Raw genomic sequence first — 14,315 nt, forward strand, 5'->3', positions numbered from 1 at the left:
TTTTTCACTTCTCCCATGTTTAGACGTCTTGCCATTATGAAGTTTCTAGCTCACTGCACAGTCCTGGCATATGGTGACAGTTAATAGATAATTGCTACATTAATGGATGAACAGAAGTATAGTTATATAGGGAAAAAGAATTTCAGGTTAGACTAGAGCGAAGATGGAAAATATGGGAGCGAGACGCAAAGTGGATCCAGGAGCTGGTGGAAGAGAGAAGGCGTGAGCTCAAAGGGAGATGCTACCTCTTGAAGCTCTTTCTTCGTTATTGCATAGATTTTATAAGAGAAGGCCTGGAGGAGATACCTTTAAACTTAGTCAAAAACTTAAAATTGCTCTTCAGTGTGGCACTGTTCTTTATCCCTCTGGATTCAGTTTTATGCAAGACGTGCAGGGTGAACTGAAAGTCTGACCTGAAGGACTTGTGGTGACTCTAAAAGCTATTATGTTGGAAGTTCCTCTGCTAATAATTACATTAAAATTGCTTCTCTGTACTGTGCTTAGACTTGGCGGGAGATGGATATTCGAATCACTGATGCATCTAATGAAGCGAAGGACAATGTCAAATATTTGTACACACTTGAAAAATGCTGTGACCCCTTGTACAGCGGTGACCCGGTAAGTTAAAGATTTCTACTCCCTTAGCCTGTTTATGGCCCTTTTGTGCCAGTTTAATTGAGTGTGGAGTTTTAGTTTGTAGATATTACAGTCTGTTGGGAAATCTCTTTTTGTTCTCGAGAAAATTTTATGTATATACACATGTCTGTCTTTCTATTGATGTATGTGTGATGTTATATTTTAAAAAACTTGCATATTCCATTAAATATTGCAGTCGACATGGGCTATACTCAATGAACTGTGGGAAGCATCACTAGATGGTATTTTTTGATCTTTTAACTTTAGAAAGTACTTGCTTTTATAGATTACAAAATTGATTGTTAATATAACTTGTTATTAGCAGAAAGTTCATGTCTCTTGCATTGAAATAAAATTTGCTTAACTGTATATGACTAAACAATAAAATTACCCTTAAATATATTTATGGAAAGTGTTACATAATAGTTTAAAAATTTAAGTAAAAATTGTAGCTATACTTTATTTTAATGAAAATTGAATGATTGAACTATTAGAATTTTGCTGAATTTAACATTTGATTCTCTGAAAACTTTTGTGTTTTGTTCAAGATATCCATGATTGATGCTATTCCTACACTTATAAATGCAATTAAAATGATCTATAGTATCTCTCATTACTATAACACCTCTGAGAAGATCACGTCGCTGTTTGTAAAGGTAAGTGCACAGCATAAAGTCCACGGTCACATATTTCTTTACCAATGGTCAATTCTTTGGTAATTAAAAATGACCACATTAGCACAATCCAATGTCTATTTACGCTACAATTGCAAAAAGAGATTAATCTCTCAATAGAGATAGAATTAAATTTATGTGAGAAGCTGATTCTAGCAAATCATAAAGTATTCTTTCTCAAAGTAATTATTATGATATTGTGTAATTTATATAGTAAAAATAAAAAAAGATTCTTTTTGGAATTTCAATCCCTATATATTTTGGCACATTATTTATTCTCATTGGGTAAATTTTAATTAAGAAAAACTATATTTAACTATCTTCTGTTTCATATTTTAAATGCCACTATACCAAATTTTTTCAATGCCACAGTTGTTTTCTTGGTATTATTAGGACTGCAATCATGGTACTAAAAGCCACTTGCAGTGTTCTGGTAACCCATAAAGCAATTGCAGTGATTCTACCAAAAAATATAATGACATTTAAACCTTATGCCCTGACTCCTAAGCATTCGCGGTGAGCTCTGTTGCGTTTCCTGTTACGAATGAATGGCCTCTAAGAAGTAAATGACTTTTTCATTACCAAGGCAGAAGTTTTAAGTGTCGTATTAAAATCCAGGAATTTTCAACTCATCAGGACTTCTGTCTTGAGTACTAATGCAGTAGGAGTCGTGATTTTTCCTGGGAATAGGGACGCCCAGCCTCGAGGGCGCAACAGGAAGCTCTTCCTCTGCTCTCATGTTCCTTAGAAAGGAGGGAACTCCACGGGGCTCTTTCCCAGCTTCCTCACACTTTAGAACTGCATGGTGGAGTCACGGAGGAAGTTTTCTGGGTAGGGGACTCAAAAGTCAACTTGCAATATGACTCTCGGTTTCATGCATGTGATTTGCAGGTCTTGTTTTTTTGAAAAAAATCGTGAGACCACCATTTATCTAAATTTCAAAAACCTTACATTAAGGAAATTTTGACTCATATACCCGAAACCCCTGTGTACATGTCTTGCAGATTCAGCAACTATCAACATGTGACCAATCTCGTTTAGCTTATGCTCCCAACCTTTGCACTGCAAATCCCAGCCATCATGTCTATACACACAGAAGTCATCTAATTTTAATTTCTAAAAAAAAAAAAAAAAAATCACCTGGAAGATTCTGAAGTTTATTTTATTTTATTTTTTGAGTTTGGAGGGATGAATACAATGTTAGCGATCACCTATATTATTATGTACATTATTATTTCTCTGTTGCTCTCTTCTTTCGGCATTTCTGCTACGGGTCATGGTGGCGTGAAGTGGTCCGGGTGTTAGTCTTTTACTGGGCACTTAAAAATTGTGAGTTAGACGTTAGAGCAAGCTACCGAAGGAGATCAGGGCAGCGCCCAACACCTTTTAGGCTAGAAAGGGAATCATTTCTTGGTTGGTTAAGACATTCATCCTGCATCAACAAAGCACCTGAGTTGTTGATTTTTTTTGTTGCTTCCAACTCTGTGATTTCGCAAATGACTTTAACAATATATCTGTGGAATCTATAAAAGTCGAATAAATAGAAGCAGAGAGGAGAATGGTGGTCTCCAGGGGCTGGGGAGGGAGGAGGAATGGGGAGATGTCAGTCAAAAGGTACAAACTTTCAGTTATAAGATGAGTAAGTTCTGGAGACCTAATGTAAGCATGGAGACTATTGTTAATACTGTATTGTACACTCGACATTTACTGAGAGAGTAGATCTTAAATGCTCCCACCACATACGTGAAAAGTAACTATGTGATGTGATGGATATTAATTAACTTGATTGTGGTAATCATTTTACTAGGTATATTAAATCATCATATTGTACACCTTAAACATATATGATTTCATTTGTCGTTTATATCTCAATAAAGTAAAAAAAAAAAAAGGGCTAGTGCTTGATCATCAATGCTATAGAAACAAATAAAGCCAAAGCTAAAGTTCACAGATTGTATACTCCGAGAGGTAGAAGAGTGAAAGACCCTATAGTCCAATTTATAATTGATGGTGGTTTAGTGTGTGTAACATCATTTCGTTGGAAAACTCCAGGTGACCAATCAGATGATATCTGCATGTAAAGCTCATATCACCAACAATGGGACCGCGTCCGTGTGGAGCCAGCCTCAGGATGTTGTTGTGGAAAAAATATTATCTGCAATTAAACTCAAACAGGTAATGGTCAACCCAATAACGTATTCGGAACACGTTTCATTATTTCCGTGTTGTTTTTGCCGCTGCATCTTCAATTATTTACCAATTATATAGTTGGTTGCCGAAAAGAACAGCACTTATTTACGGTTAAGAAAATTGAGTGTTAATAAGCCTTCCTAGAAAATGCATCCACTTATTCCATCCTCTCTGGGGACCTGCTCCCCCGATGCCATACTAAGTACCGAAGGTACAAAGAGGACTAAGGCGAGGTAGTTTCCCTTAAGCTTCTTACGGGCGAATGGGGAAGTGGACACGGAGTGAGGCTGTTCCCAGCGAGATGGGACCGAGGTGCCAAGCCTGCCTCTCTGAGGTGCATTACGAGCAATCAGGAGTTTGCTAGATCGGAGGAGGGCGAAAGGCGATGCTCCAGGCTGACGGATGAGGAAATTCCGAGGCGGCAAAGTGAAAGGGTTTGCGATTCCGCCCTGACATCGCCGCCTCCCTCGCTGTAGAAGGATACGATCGATTTTTCCGGTGTTTTCCCTTTCTTCTGTTTCGGCGTTTCATTTTAAGGAATACCAGAACTGCTTCCACAAGATGAAACAAAAGCTTAAACAAGATCCAAACGAAAAACAGTTTGAATTTAGCGAGATGTATATTTTTGGAAAATTCGAAACTTTCCATCGACGGCTCGCCAAGATAATAGACATCTTCACGACTTTTAAGACATATTCAGTTCTGCAAGAGTCTAAAATCGAAGGGCTGGACGACATGGTCACTAAATACCAGGTATTTTACTTTAAAACTAAATCCATTACTCTTATCCATAACTAAAATGTTGACATTTTATGGAAATAATTATGTTTGGGATGATTCAGATAGTTCGTAATGTAAAATATAAGCTCGTGGCCCTTAAACCATAGAGAAATTAAGTTTTCTTGAGGATTATGTATTGGTGCTAATATGTTCCTTTCAGGTGTGTAGTTGTGAGAATGACTTCCTAATAGTGTGAAATTAATCATCATTAGGAAAAGCATTTTCATGAGTAGCACAGGAAAATGTTTAACTATAACATCGCTTTATTCATGTAAGACGTATCTAATAAGCAAATACTATGCATCAGGCAATGAAGCAAATGCTATGCGTCAGGCGCGAGTTGACGCTGAGTTCTGAGTGGCATCAGTTTGTCTCTGGATTTGAGCATTTTATTTGGATACGTGTTAAAAGTAAAAGGAACTGAATTTTATGTTAGCTCCTAGTTATTTTGGTTTTAGCTGCTTTATCTTTTAAGGGTCCATATGTGACTGATTTTAGGTCTTAAAATGGGCACAATGATCTAGTAATGTTTTGAAGATTTTAAAAAACAATTTACAAAGAAAATGTATTTTAACTTCTTAATACAAAATTAGCCAAATTTTTCCTTGTTTAGGGACAGTGATACTAAAATTGATTTTTTTTTTTAATTTGAAAAGGATCATATAATTTATTGCCACACATTGGTTTTTGTGCTCTAATAGTTTAGGCCGGTATAAGAAACCTTTTTCATTTCCTGAGTACACCAGATTTGGGAGAGAAAAAGGAAAGACCTTTTTTATATAGCAGAAACATTTTAGGTGAATCTTTGTAATCTGCAAGGTGGAAAATCTACACCTGGAAGGCGACAGTTTTACAGGAGGAAGAAGGACTATATCCATTTATTTTTCAATCTGGAATTGATTTTCTATCTTAATGAAAAAGTAACTTTGGAACATATTTCAAAATTTATTCTGAATGAGGAGTTGAACTGTACATCTAAAGGAAGATAAAAACATTTAAACCCGATAAAAAGATATTTTAATCTTATACAAATATTGAGAAGAGAAATTGCTTTGAAACGCAAGTGAAATACCATTGAAAATGGACATACTACTGGAAGATAGTGAGGTAAAATGCAGATGATACATGAAAGCATCAGGTGAGATATTCGTATGTTGTATAGGTGTTAGAAACTCAAAATAGTGTCTACGGCAATGAATCTCGGCCTCCTCGCCTGGCCCTCAAGGCCCTGTCATGCCTGCCTCTTCTCATTCCATGTTCTCCAGACGCAGTTCAGTCCGCCTTAGGCTTGCAGTGCTTTTTTTTTCTGGAAAGTTCCACCCTGGATTATCACACAGTCATTTCTCTCTTGCCCTCCAGATCTTGATTTAAATGGCCCTCATTTAAGTTTTCCTTGCTTCTGTTTCACCTCAGTCACTCTTTGTCACATTACTCACTTTATCCCTGTCTGAAATTATCCTGCTTGTTTATTTGTGACTCACATAGCTTCTGACTCTCTTTCCCTGACCAAGGATTTAAGTTCCCCCAGGGTGCGGACATTTGTTTGTTCTGTTCATTCCTGTGTCTTCAGAGTTTACTGGCATGTAGTAGGTGTGCAGTAAACATCTGCCAGGTAAGTAATGTAGACTCAGTAGCATTAGTTGGCTTAAAGGTCACAGTTAATCAGTTTAGTTAAATCAGTACTCTTCAGTGACCATTAAATCATGGCCACAGACAACAGTTGAGTGGTTACCAGAAAGGAGCGAGATATAGGGGAAGTAGGTAAGGGTAAAGGGGGACAAATGTATGGTGACAACAGGAAATTTAACTTTGGCTGGTGAACACACAATGTAATATGCATATAACATATTATCGAATTGTACACTTGAAACTTACATAATTTTATTAACCAATGTCACCCCAATAAATTTAATAAAAGGAAAAAACAAGAAAAAAATCTAGTCATAGAACAGAATTTTCTAAGGGTTTCGAATCTTTTAAATTACCATATTTAAATATGGAAATATAGCTTTTTCATACTTTTTTAAACATTGCTTATGACATGATGAGTAGCATTTATACACACACACACACACACACAATTTCTAAAGAGAACTAATTTTGTAGTTATGCAGCATGAAAGAGTAGGTTGTTTTAACCAGTAAACTTGATTCAAGAAGTTAAGCAGTTGATACATGTTTGTCTATTGAGAGATCTGAATCGATGTTTAAATGGAAATGACTTTGAAGAGGAGATTGCAGACAGAGGCCCGACATTCTTCATAAAAATTATATGCCTCTGTCAACAGTGTGGGCTCCCGAGTTTGAGAATGGCTTAGTACCTGGTTAAGAATAATCACATAGCATTATAGCTCATTATTCAGAGCAAACAAAACCGTGGGTAATATACAGTTTTCAAGGAGATAAATTGCCTAAGTTGTACTCTTGTACTCATGGACTGCAGCTTCGCAGGGCAGGAGGAAGCAATTAATTCTAGTGAGTCTTTGGGTGGTGGATGGTGGTTTGACATTTTATGTAAGACACTTGAGGCTTAGAAGATGGTATTTCACCTGTAGATATTATAACATAACTATTTTCTTCCTAAGTTTGTGTTCTATTAAGTCTTATTTATTTTCTGAGAAGTCAAACTTTTCAATGAAAAATATTTTGTTAACTTCTACTCTGGGCTTCGTTTTTATTATTTCAAATGTGATTGATAAGACATTTTTAGAGAAAACACTCCTACTTTTCAGATGTGGTCTATATTTTATATTTTCATTTAAAAACATATAAAACCTCATGAGAACGCTTTCCAAGTGATTTCTTGTAATGCAATAGGCAACATTATACTGCTGTAATAAGCATTAAGCTACATAACTAAAGAAATGGGCCTCTTTTTAGTTGCTTTTATGGTAATGATTTTTCAGGTTCTACATTTAAAGGTTATATTTAATTAAGTAATGCAAGAATATTGAAATATTGTATTATTTCTTTCATAACATTTCAGGCTATTGTTGCCACCATAAAGGAAAAGGAATATAATTTCTTAGACCAGCGGAAAATGGATTTCGAGCAGGATTATGAAGAGTTTTGCAAGCAGACTAATGACCTTCATGTAGGTTGTATAACAACATTTCTGTTGACAGTCACATGTTTATTTTTTCCATTCTCTGTAATGCCGCTAATCATTTTCCATTCAGAAGGAAGGGCATCTTCATCACGGAGGTGACCGATAGCAACCTCGGCCTGCACTTTGTGATTTCAGATGAATAATTGAAGGCTCTTTTTCATAATTAAAGGGTCGTAAATGTAGCTTTGGATAGTGATCTGTAATCACAGACCTCTGCTTGTCTTCTGTCTTGGTTCTTAGAAAATTAACTTTCATGTTCTGTTGAAACGTGATATTATTAGATATAGAAAGTCGTTTCCATTTGCTTGTTACCTCATAGCAATGATTATGACCAGAGGTAGTTTAAGCAAATGGTCAGCAACATCTGACGGATCCTCAAGGCAGGGCTGCAGCTGGCCCCAGAAACAGCGGTCCCAGGACTGACTCAGCATCCGGACCACTTTCTTCCTTCTCCCGCACCCCCACTGCCACCTCTGCTCACTGCACGCCAGCCATCTCGACTTCCGGTCCACAGAGCAGCTTCTGAGAACATGTCACAGGCCTGGCCCCAGCTCCGAATTCCTAAGGAAGAGGTTGGATCGGCCAGTTCTCATGAGATGCCTAGCACCGGGCCTGTCACCTGTGGGGTCATGTGCTGAGAGCAGGTGGGCTGGGATCCTCTGGGCTAGTTGGCAATGTTTATTATCAACCCAGTAGTTATCTGCCATAATTAATAGGCAGACTTCTTTTCATCCCGGTGAGATGCAAAATGGGCACCTTTCTGATTATCCAAGGAAAATGGCCTTGTGTTACTTCTTTTCCAGAATTTTTGTTTCAAAATAAATTGGTACATATAAGGGAAAAAGAACTCTGAGGCATTTTTGGAGGGGCGGCTTTGGTGGTAGAAGGAATCGTAATAAAACTAGCCAGTTCTACGTGTCAGGTACTGTTCTAATGCGGACAATCTCGGTACTCTCACTTTGCAGAGGAGGACACTGAGGCAGCGAGGTTAAGTCACTCGTCCAAAGTCACAGAAATAACAAGCTCTAGACTTGGGGTTAGACCCAGGCGTTCTGGTTCGAGGATTCACGTTTTTAACCCTTATGCTATGAGAAATATTTCAGTTGGCGGGAAGATATAATGCCTCTAATGATTTAGGCGAGGACTACCTTTGGGAGCGATTCAGACGTAAGGACTATGGATCTCGTCTTGTTGGAAAACGATGGACGGTGTAGATCTTGATTCTGTGCTCCATGCTCAGCGTTCACTTGCCAAGTTTTCACCTGTTTCCCTGCAGTTTCAGTTACGTGGTACCTCAGTAGCTCATAGGTGGAAGACAGGTAGATGGTGAACACCTTGAAGGCAGAATTGTTTTCTTTCTTCTTTGTGTCGCCTGGGCCTAGTGGGCGGCACCTTCTATAATTGGAGAGCAAAGAATGTTTGCTGAATTAATGTGTGAGTAATGAATTAATAAGAGCTCGATTTATTATAATTAAACAAGCATTTACTGTACATCAATTATGTATTAGGCTGCGGCTTATGAATATGGAAATAAATCAAATACATTTGTCCTCAAAGCTTGCAGTCAGAGGCAGACATGTGCTGTGATTGAAATATAAGTGCATATATGTTAGAAGAAGAACATTCTAATATTGTACCAGGTAGTGAGGATGCAAAGATTAAAGTCAAGACATAGTCCAAAGAAGTGCTAAAGAAACTCAGAGGGAGGACAGGCCTGCAAAACATTACATAGAATCCGAGAATTGCTGTAACCCATAAGGCTGGATGAGGGCCTTGTCCATACTTCTGCTTGCCTGGGACCAGGCTCAGAGGGGAGGCGGTGCTTGATGCCAGAATAGTGTTAATTTTTCCAAGTAAATGGAGGGAAACAGGTGGGATTGGGAGAGCTTTTTGAGCTGTGCCCGCTTTGAACAATACTTAGAATATAACTTGATAATTGTTCTACAACCTGGTTTTTGAGTATTAGTTATAGATATTAGTTTTCATTCTCCTTAATCTTTTTTTCCCCTTAAATTCAATGCTATTATTTTTCTTATCTTCCATGTCAAGAATGGCCCATCTTCGGTTGGATGACTGGTTTCCTTTGACTTCTTTGTCCCTTTCTCCATCATTTTTCTCCTAACTAACTTTTTAATACTCTCTCCTTTAAATAACTCATGAATTCAGCCCTTGTCTCTGTAAAATTGAGGTGAAAATACTGACCTTTTTCCTGACTCTGGGTGGAGTGAGCTTGGGGCGGGGGATGAATCTTGGAGATGACGGGAAAGGCTCAGTAACTGGCATTTTCAGGACGAAGCACTGGAGAGCGAGGTGGGCTGCATGGGTGATTTGGATCATGTCCCGAACTCCACTGTCGAGGGGGTCAGAGCCTGGAGTCCTGCCCAGGTTTAGAGTTCATGCTGGTTCCAACAGGTTGAACAGAAAACTGAATAGGAGCTGAGAGAGCGCCCATAACCAATAAGAGGACTAGGGCAAGGATTCCATGGCCGGATTGAGGAGACTGTCAGAACCGGTCTAAGGCTCGGATTGAAGAGGTCTTAGATGTTTATAGAGAGCTCAGTGCAGGCCTTGGTGAAGCCATAGGGTAGAAAAACCAGGGAAAATGAGGTATGAGTGTCAGGGCTCAGCAAAGATTTGCTAGTGTCTGCAGTTGCAGGAGGTGGAGGAATTGCAGATGTCTAGTTCTGCGTAGTTTATTCTTAGATATTTTTTCGTAGTGAAAAATATTTGAGTATTTATTTGGGTAGGCTAACCGTACTGTTATTGACAATTGCAGTAGAAGGAGTGAGAAGTGTCAGAGGAAAGGACAGGTTCTAACGGGCTCAGCCATCCGTCACGTTCGGGGCTTTGTCGAACGTCACAGGCCAGCCCCGGGGACAGCGGCATCTCTCCAGGTGGTGTTTCCAGTGGCGCCTCGGATATTATCCTGGATATTTCCGACTGGTCGTCTTGCCAAATGGCTTCTGTCAAATCGAGCTTATCTAGGCACTAATTCTCACCGCGCATGCAACTGGCTTCCCAATTTCATTAGCACATAAATGAATGATCCCTTTGGAATTATAGAGGCCCACACTTCTGGCCGGTAAATTGAGAGGGGCAGGGGAAGATTGATTGGAACTTTACTTTGAAGCACAAAATGGAAAATAATGAAATCCTTTTTCTGTCTTTTATTTAACTCAATTTAGATTTTAATGGCAATTCTGCACTTAAACCTAGAATGAACAAAAGGTAAATCATGTGCCTCGTTTTTTGGTGCAATTTTTTTGGACACAACCGTACAATGGTATAAGATGTGTGAGGTCCTCAGGACAGTCCACAATGAAAATCATTTAGGAAAATAGATTCGGGAGCTTTACGAAATACGTGTTTCTTAAAACTTTGATATTGGGGTCACTCTTTAAAATCTTATATTCTTGGCAGTTGCCTATTTACTTTTCCTGTGCGGGTCTCTGGCCCTGGGGTACGGCAGTTTCTGTGGGGTGGGCAGCTCGGCATCCCTTCTGCTGGGGCCCTAGTGTTTTGCCATCCCGGACTAGCTGTTGTGTTCATTTCTTGGGTTAGGCCCCTGTCATCTCCTGTGTCTGAAAACTCAGACTCCTCCTGTAGGTGTGGCCCAGCCTCTGCATTTCAGTAGCTCTAGAACAGGGGTCAGTAGGATCCTGCGGGCAGGATCTGGTGGTTTAGTGGATTGTCTGCGGCCGCCTGTGCACAGTGTTAGGTGAGTAGCTGTAAAAGAGACCTAAGTCTCTCAAAGCCGAAAATACCATCCGGCTCTTCACAGAGAAGGTGTGGGCACCCTGCTGGGGGGAGCCTCTCTTTATCCATCCATTCCTGGCTCTGGGCAGATGGCAGTTCCCTCTGCTGCTCCCCCTAACTTGCGGACAGAATTGGTTAATTCCCCTGTGGGCGTGGGCGCACTGCAAGGGCCCTGGCTTTCCGCAGTGGTCTTTTGAGAGTGTGAGGGCCCCACAGCTGTGATGACGCCCCAGTGCCTACCCCAGGCCGCCCGACCAGTACACCTGGAGCCTGCCGCGGTCCCAACTCCCGTGGCTGCTCTGGTTGCCATGTCTTTGTTTTGTTTTGTTTTGTTTTGTTTTGCCTTCTGGGCATTTATCTTTCTTTCAAGTTCAGGTGAGTATTAACTTTCCTGGTATAGTTTGTCCTGTGTTATATGTATTTGTAGAGAATGGGAAGTTCGTTTATCTTGTTGCTAAGTAGGACTTTTCCCAATGCTGATTCATCATCAGACTTTATTCTGTTTTAGAATGAGTTGCAGAAGTTCATGGATGTCACATTTGAAAAGATTCAAAATACAAATCAAGCTCTAAGTATGTTAAAGAAATTTGAAAGGTAAAAATTTGGAACAATTTTTCTAAGATTCGTTTTCTAAAATTGGGGTAATATGAATAGAGTTTACCTGTTGTTGTTGTTATTATTATTATTATTTCATATTCTAATAGAAATAAAATCCTCCCTTGACACTGGATAATGTGGTCAGACTTAACGTTCTTTGGAGGATTAAGACTTTCTTAGTTTTGAAGCACCTATCATAATATTACTTAATACTTAAGTAATTTGAAAAAATTCTTACCAAGTTAATAGTTTTGCCTAGATTATAGGAATTAATGCTATTTAAAAAATCTCCTACTTTATTGAAATGTGATTGATGGGTTGATACCATTTTAGTTTACTAAATATGCCAAATATCTCATTCTCGTCCATGAGCATATATTTTAACATAACTCTCAATAAAAGAAATTGCTAGATATCTTCCCATTAACTCAAACCTTTCACTTCTCAAAAAAAAAACAGACTGAATATACCCAATCTTGGTATTGATGACAAATATCGGCGTATCCTTGAACACTATGGGACTGACATTGATATGATCTCAAAGCTGTATACGAAGCAGAAAGGCGACCCCCCGTTGGCCCGTGACCAGCCCCCCATCGCTGGGAAGATCCTGTGGGCCCGTCAGCTCTTCCACAGAATTCAGCAACCGATGCAACTTTTCCAGCAGCACCCGACCGTGCTGCGGACGGCGGAAGCCAGACCTGTGATCCGAAGTTACAACAAGGTGGCCCAGGTCCTCCTGGAGTTTGAGGTTCTTTACCACAGGGCGTGGCTCCAGCAGGTGAGTCTCTACGTTTATATTCTTTAAAGATCTCCACCGTCAAATCAGTGGGAACCCTTCCACGAGCATCGAAGTGTTTTATTCACTCAGAAAGTTGGTTTTCGAGGGTATTTTATAAGACAGGTTTGGTCGAATGTAGATAATCAGGTCAAAGAGAGTAATAAGTCCAGGAAAAAAATCATAAGCCAGGTAACAGAAACTCATTTTTATTTAATTTACGAATGCCTATGGGAGAAGATGCTCTTTATTGGTTCTTTTACCTGGTTGATTAGGATTTTTCTTTTCTTCCTCCATTTAGTTCCTTATTGTGTCAGTAAACAATAATATGTCTGTTAAACGGTGCCTTATATTTTCTTTGGCTATACTAGGTTAATCAAACTATGTTTCATACTTTACCAATCTTTGTAGATTGGCAGGAAGACTTTTTTTGTTTATTTATTTTTTTGGTAATTTGCAGGTTAAAATTCAGCCACACAAGCCTTCTAAAATTGCGTCTCATTTTCCTGGTTCAGATTTTGGTGTCTGAGCCAATACAGAGATATCTCCATAGTGCTAATCGTTGCTTTTTTGATAACCGAAGACTGAGTTTAGTAAGTTTTGTGAAACTTTTATTAGGAACAATAACTGAATAGATGTGAAGGTATCAGGGAGCTACATGGCTTTTGAGAAGCCATCACTATTTGTGTATCCACTTACCTGGTGGGTGTGAGAGAATCACAACCCAAGTGTTTTGTTAAATCATCTGAACAATGTCACCACCAAGAACTTGAAAGCCCTTTCCTGAAAGTGAACTTAGGAGAAGAGTGAGTGACCCCATCATCTATAATTGGAGAAGCTCAACTCATTCCTAGAAATGGCCAAGCTAGGTAGCCAGTGTATGCACTGAACTTTCTTATAGTAATGATGTTAATCTTTTCTTGTAGATTGAAGAAATCCACATTGGACTGGAGGCCTCTTTATTGGTAAAGGCTCCAGGAACAGGGGAATTGTTTGTAAACTTTGACCCTCAGATATTAACCTTATTTAGAGAAACAGAGTGCATGGCACAGTTGGGTCTGGAAGTGTCACCATTTGCAGCTGCCCTTTTCCAGAAACGGGATGTATACAAGAAGAACTTCAGTAACATGAAGGTATAGTACTTTTAGTTTTTTCCTGGATACCCACAGTTTGCATTAAAAAAATGATGATGTGTTACTGTCAAGGACTAGAAAATTCCTGGGAGGATTGGAGTGGAGTAACAGAGGAAAAAGCACCATGGAATGAGGCCATCAAGTTGACAAGGCCAGGTCATGACAGATCTCGTAAACCAAGGATATAAGTTTGAGTGCATTGGGAAGCTGTTGGAGGAATTCGACCAGAAGGAAAAGGCATGATGTCTTTTACAATGAAAATTATGGTTCCTGCCGGGTAAAGAATAGGTTTTTATGGGAACAAGACTGTCAAGTGAAGCCAGTTTTGCAGGCCGTTGTGTTGGTTCATGATGGCGATGATGGTGCTTGAACTAGAATGTCAACCAAGTAGTAGGTCAGTGAATTGAAGAATTATGTCAGCAGGCAGGTTGCAAGAGAACTCAAGGATGATTCCTTTGGTTTTGGTGTGAGCAACTCAATGGAATTCCTCACAGGAGGGTTGTTATATATTACTGTCCGTGTTGGATTCTGTACAACTTTCTCAATAACATGCAGTGGCCCTGAATGGAAGTTCCATTTATGGAGATGGCAAAGACTAGAACTAGTTCATTTTGGGGAGCAGGAGGGAATCAAGTTCCCATCTTTAGTATAAGATTATTTTTA

At 39.3% G+C, this 14,315-nt stretch overlaps 1 protein-coding gene across 3 annotated transcripts in view; it reads left to right on the forward strand.

The window, feature by feature from the left end:
• The window catches only part of DNAH5 (dynein axonemal heavy chain 5), a 226,653-nt gene that overhangs the window by 54,392 nt on the left and 157,946 nt on the right, over positions 1-14,315 (forward strand). For all 3 annotated transcript variants that reach the window (XM_016152142.2, XM_036225601.1, XM_036225602.1), the window contains exons 8-15: positions 505-618; positions 1,185-1,292; positions 3,363-3,485; positions 4,038-4,253; positions 7,266-7,373; positions 11,653-11,738; positions 12,201-12,522; positions 13,446-13,652. In XM_016152142.2, coding sequence (XP_016007628.2) covers positions 505-618; positions 1,185-1,292; positions 3,363-3,485; positions 4,038-4,253; positions 7,266-7,373; positions 11,653-11,738; positions 12,201-12,522; positions 13,446-13,652 — 1,284 coding nt within the window. The remainder of the gene's footprint in view (positions 1-504; positions 619-1,184; positions 1,293-3,362; positions 3,486-4,037; positions 4,254-7,265; positions 7,374-11,652; positions 11,739-12,200; positions 12,523-13,445; positions 13,653-14,315) is intronic.

This window comes from Rousettus aegyptiacus, unplaced genomic scaffold, assembly GCF_014176215.1.
Source record: "Rousettus aegyptiacus isolate mRouAeg1 unplaced genomic scaffold, mRouAeg1.p scaffold_m13_p_8, whole genome shotgun sequence".
In the NCBI taxonomy this organism is placed as follows: Eukaryota; Metazoa; Chordata; class Mammalia; order Chiroptera; family Pteropodidae; genus Rousettus; species Rousettus aegyptiacus.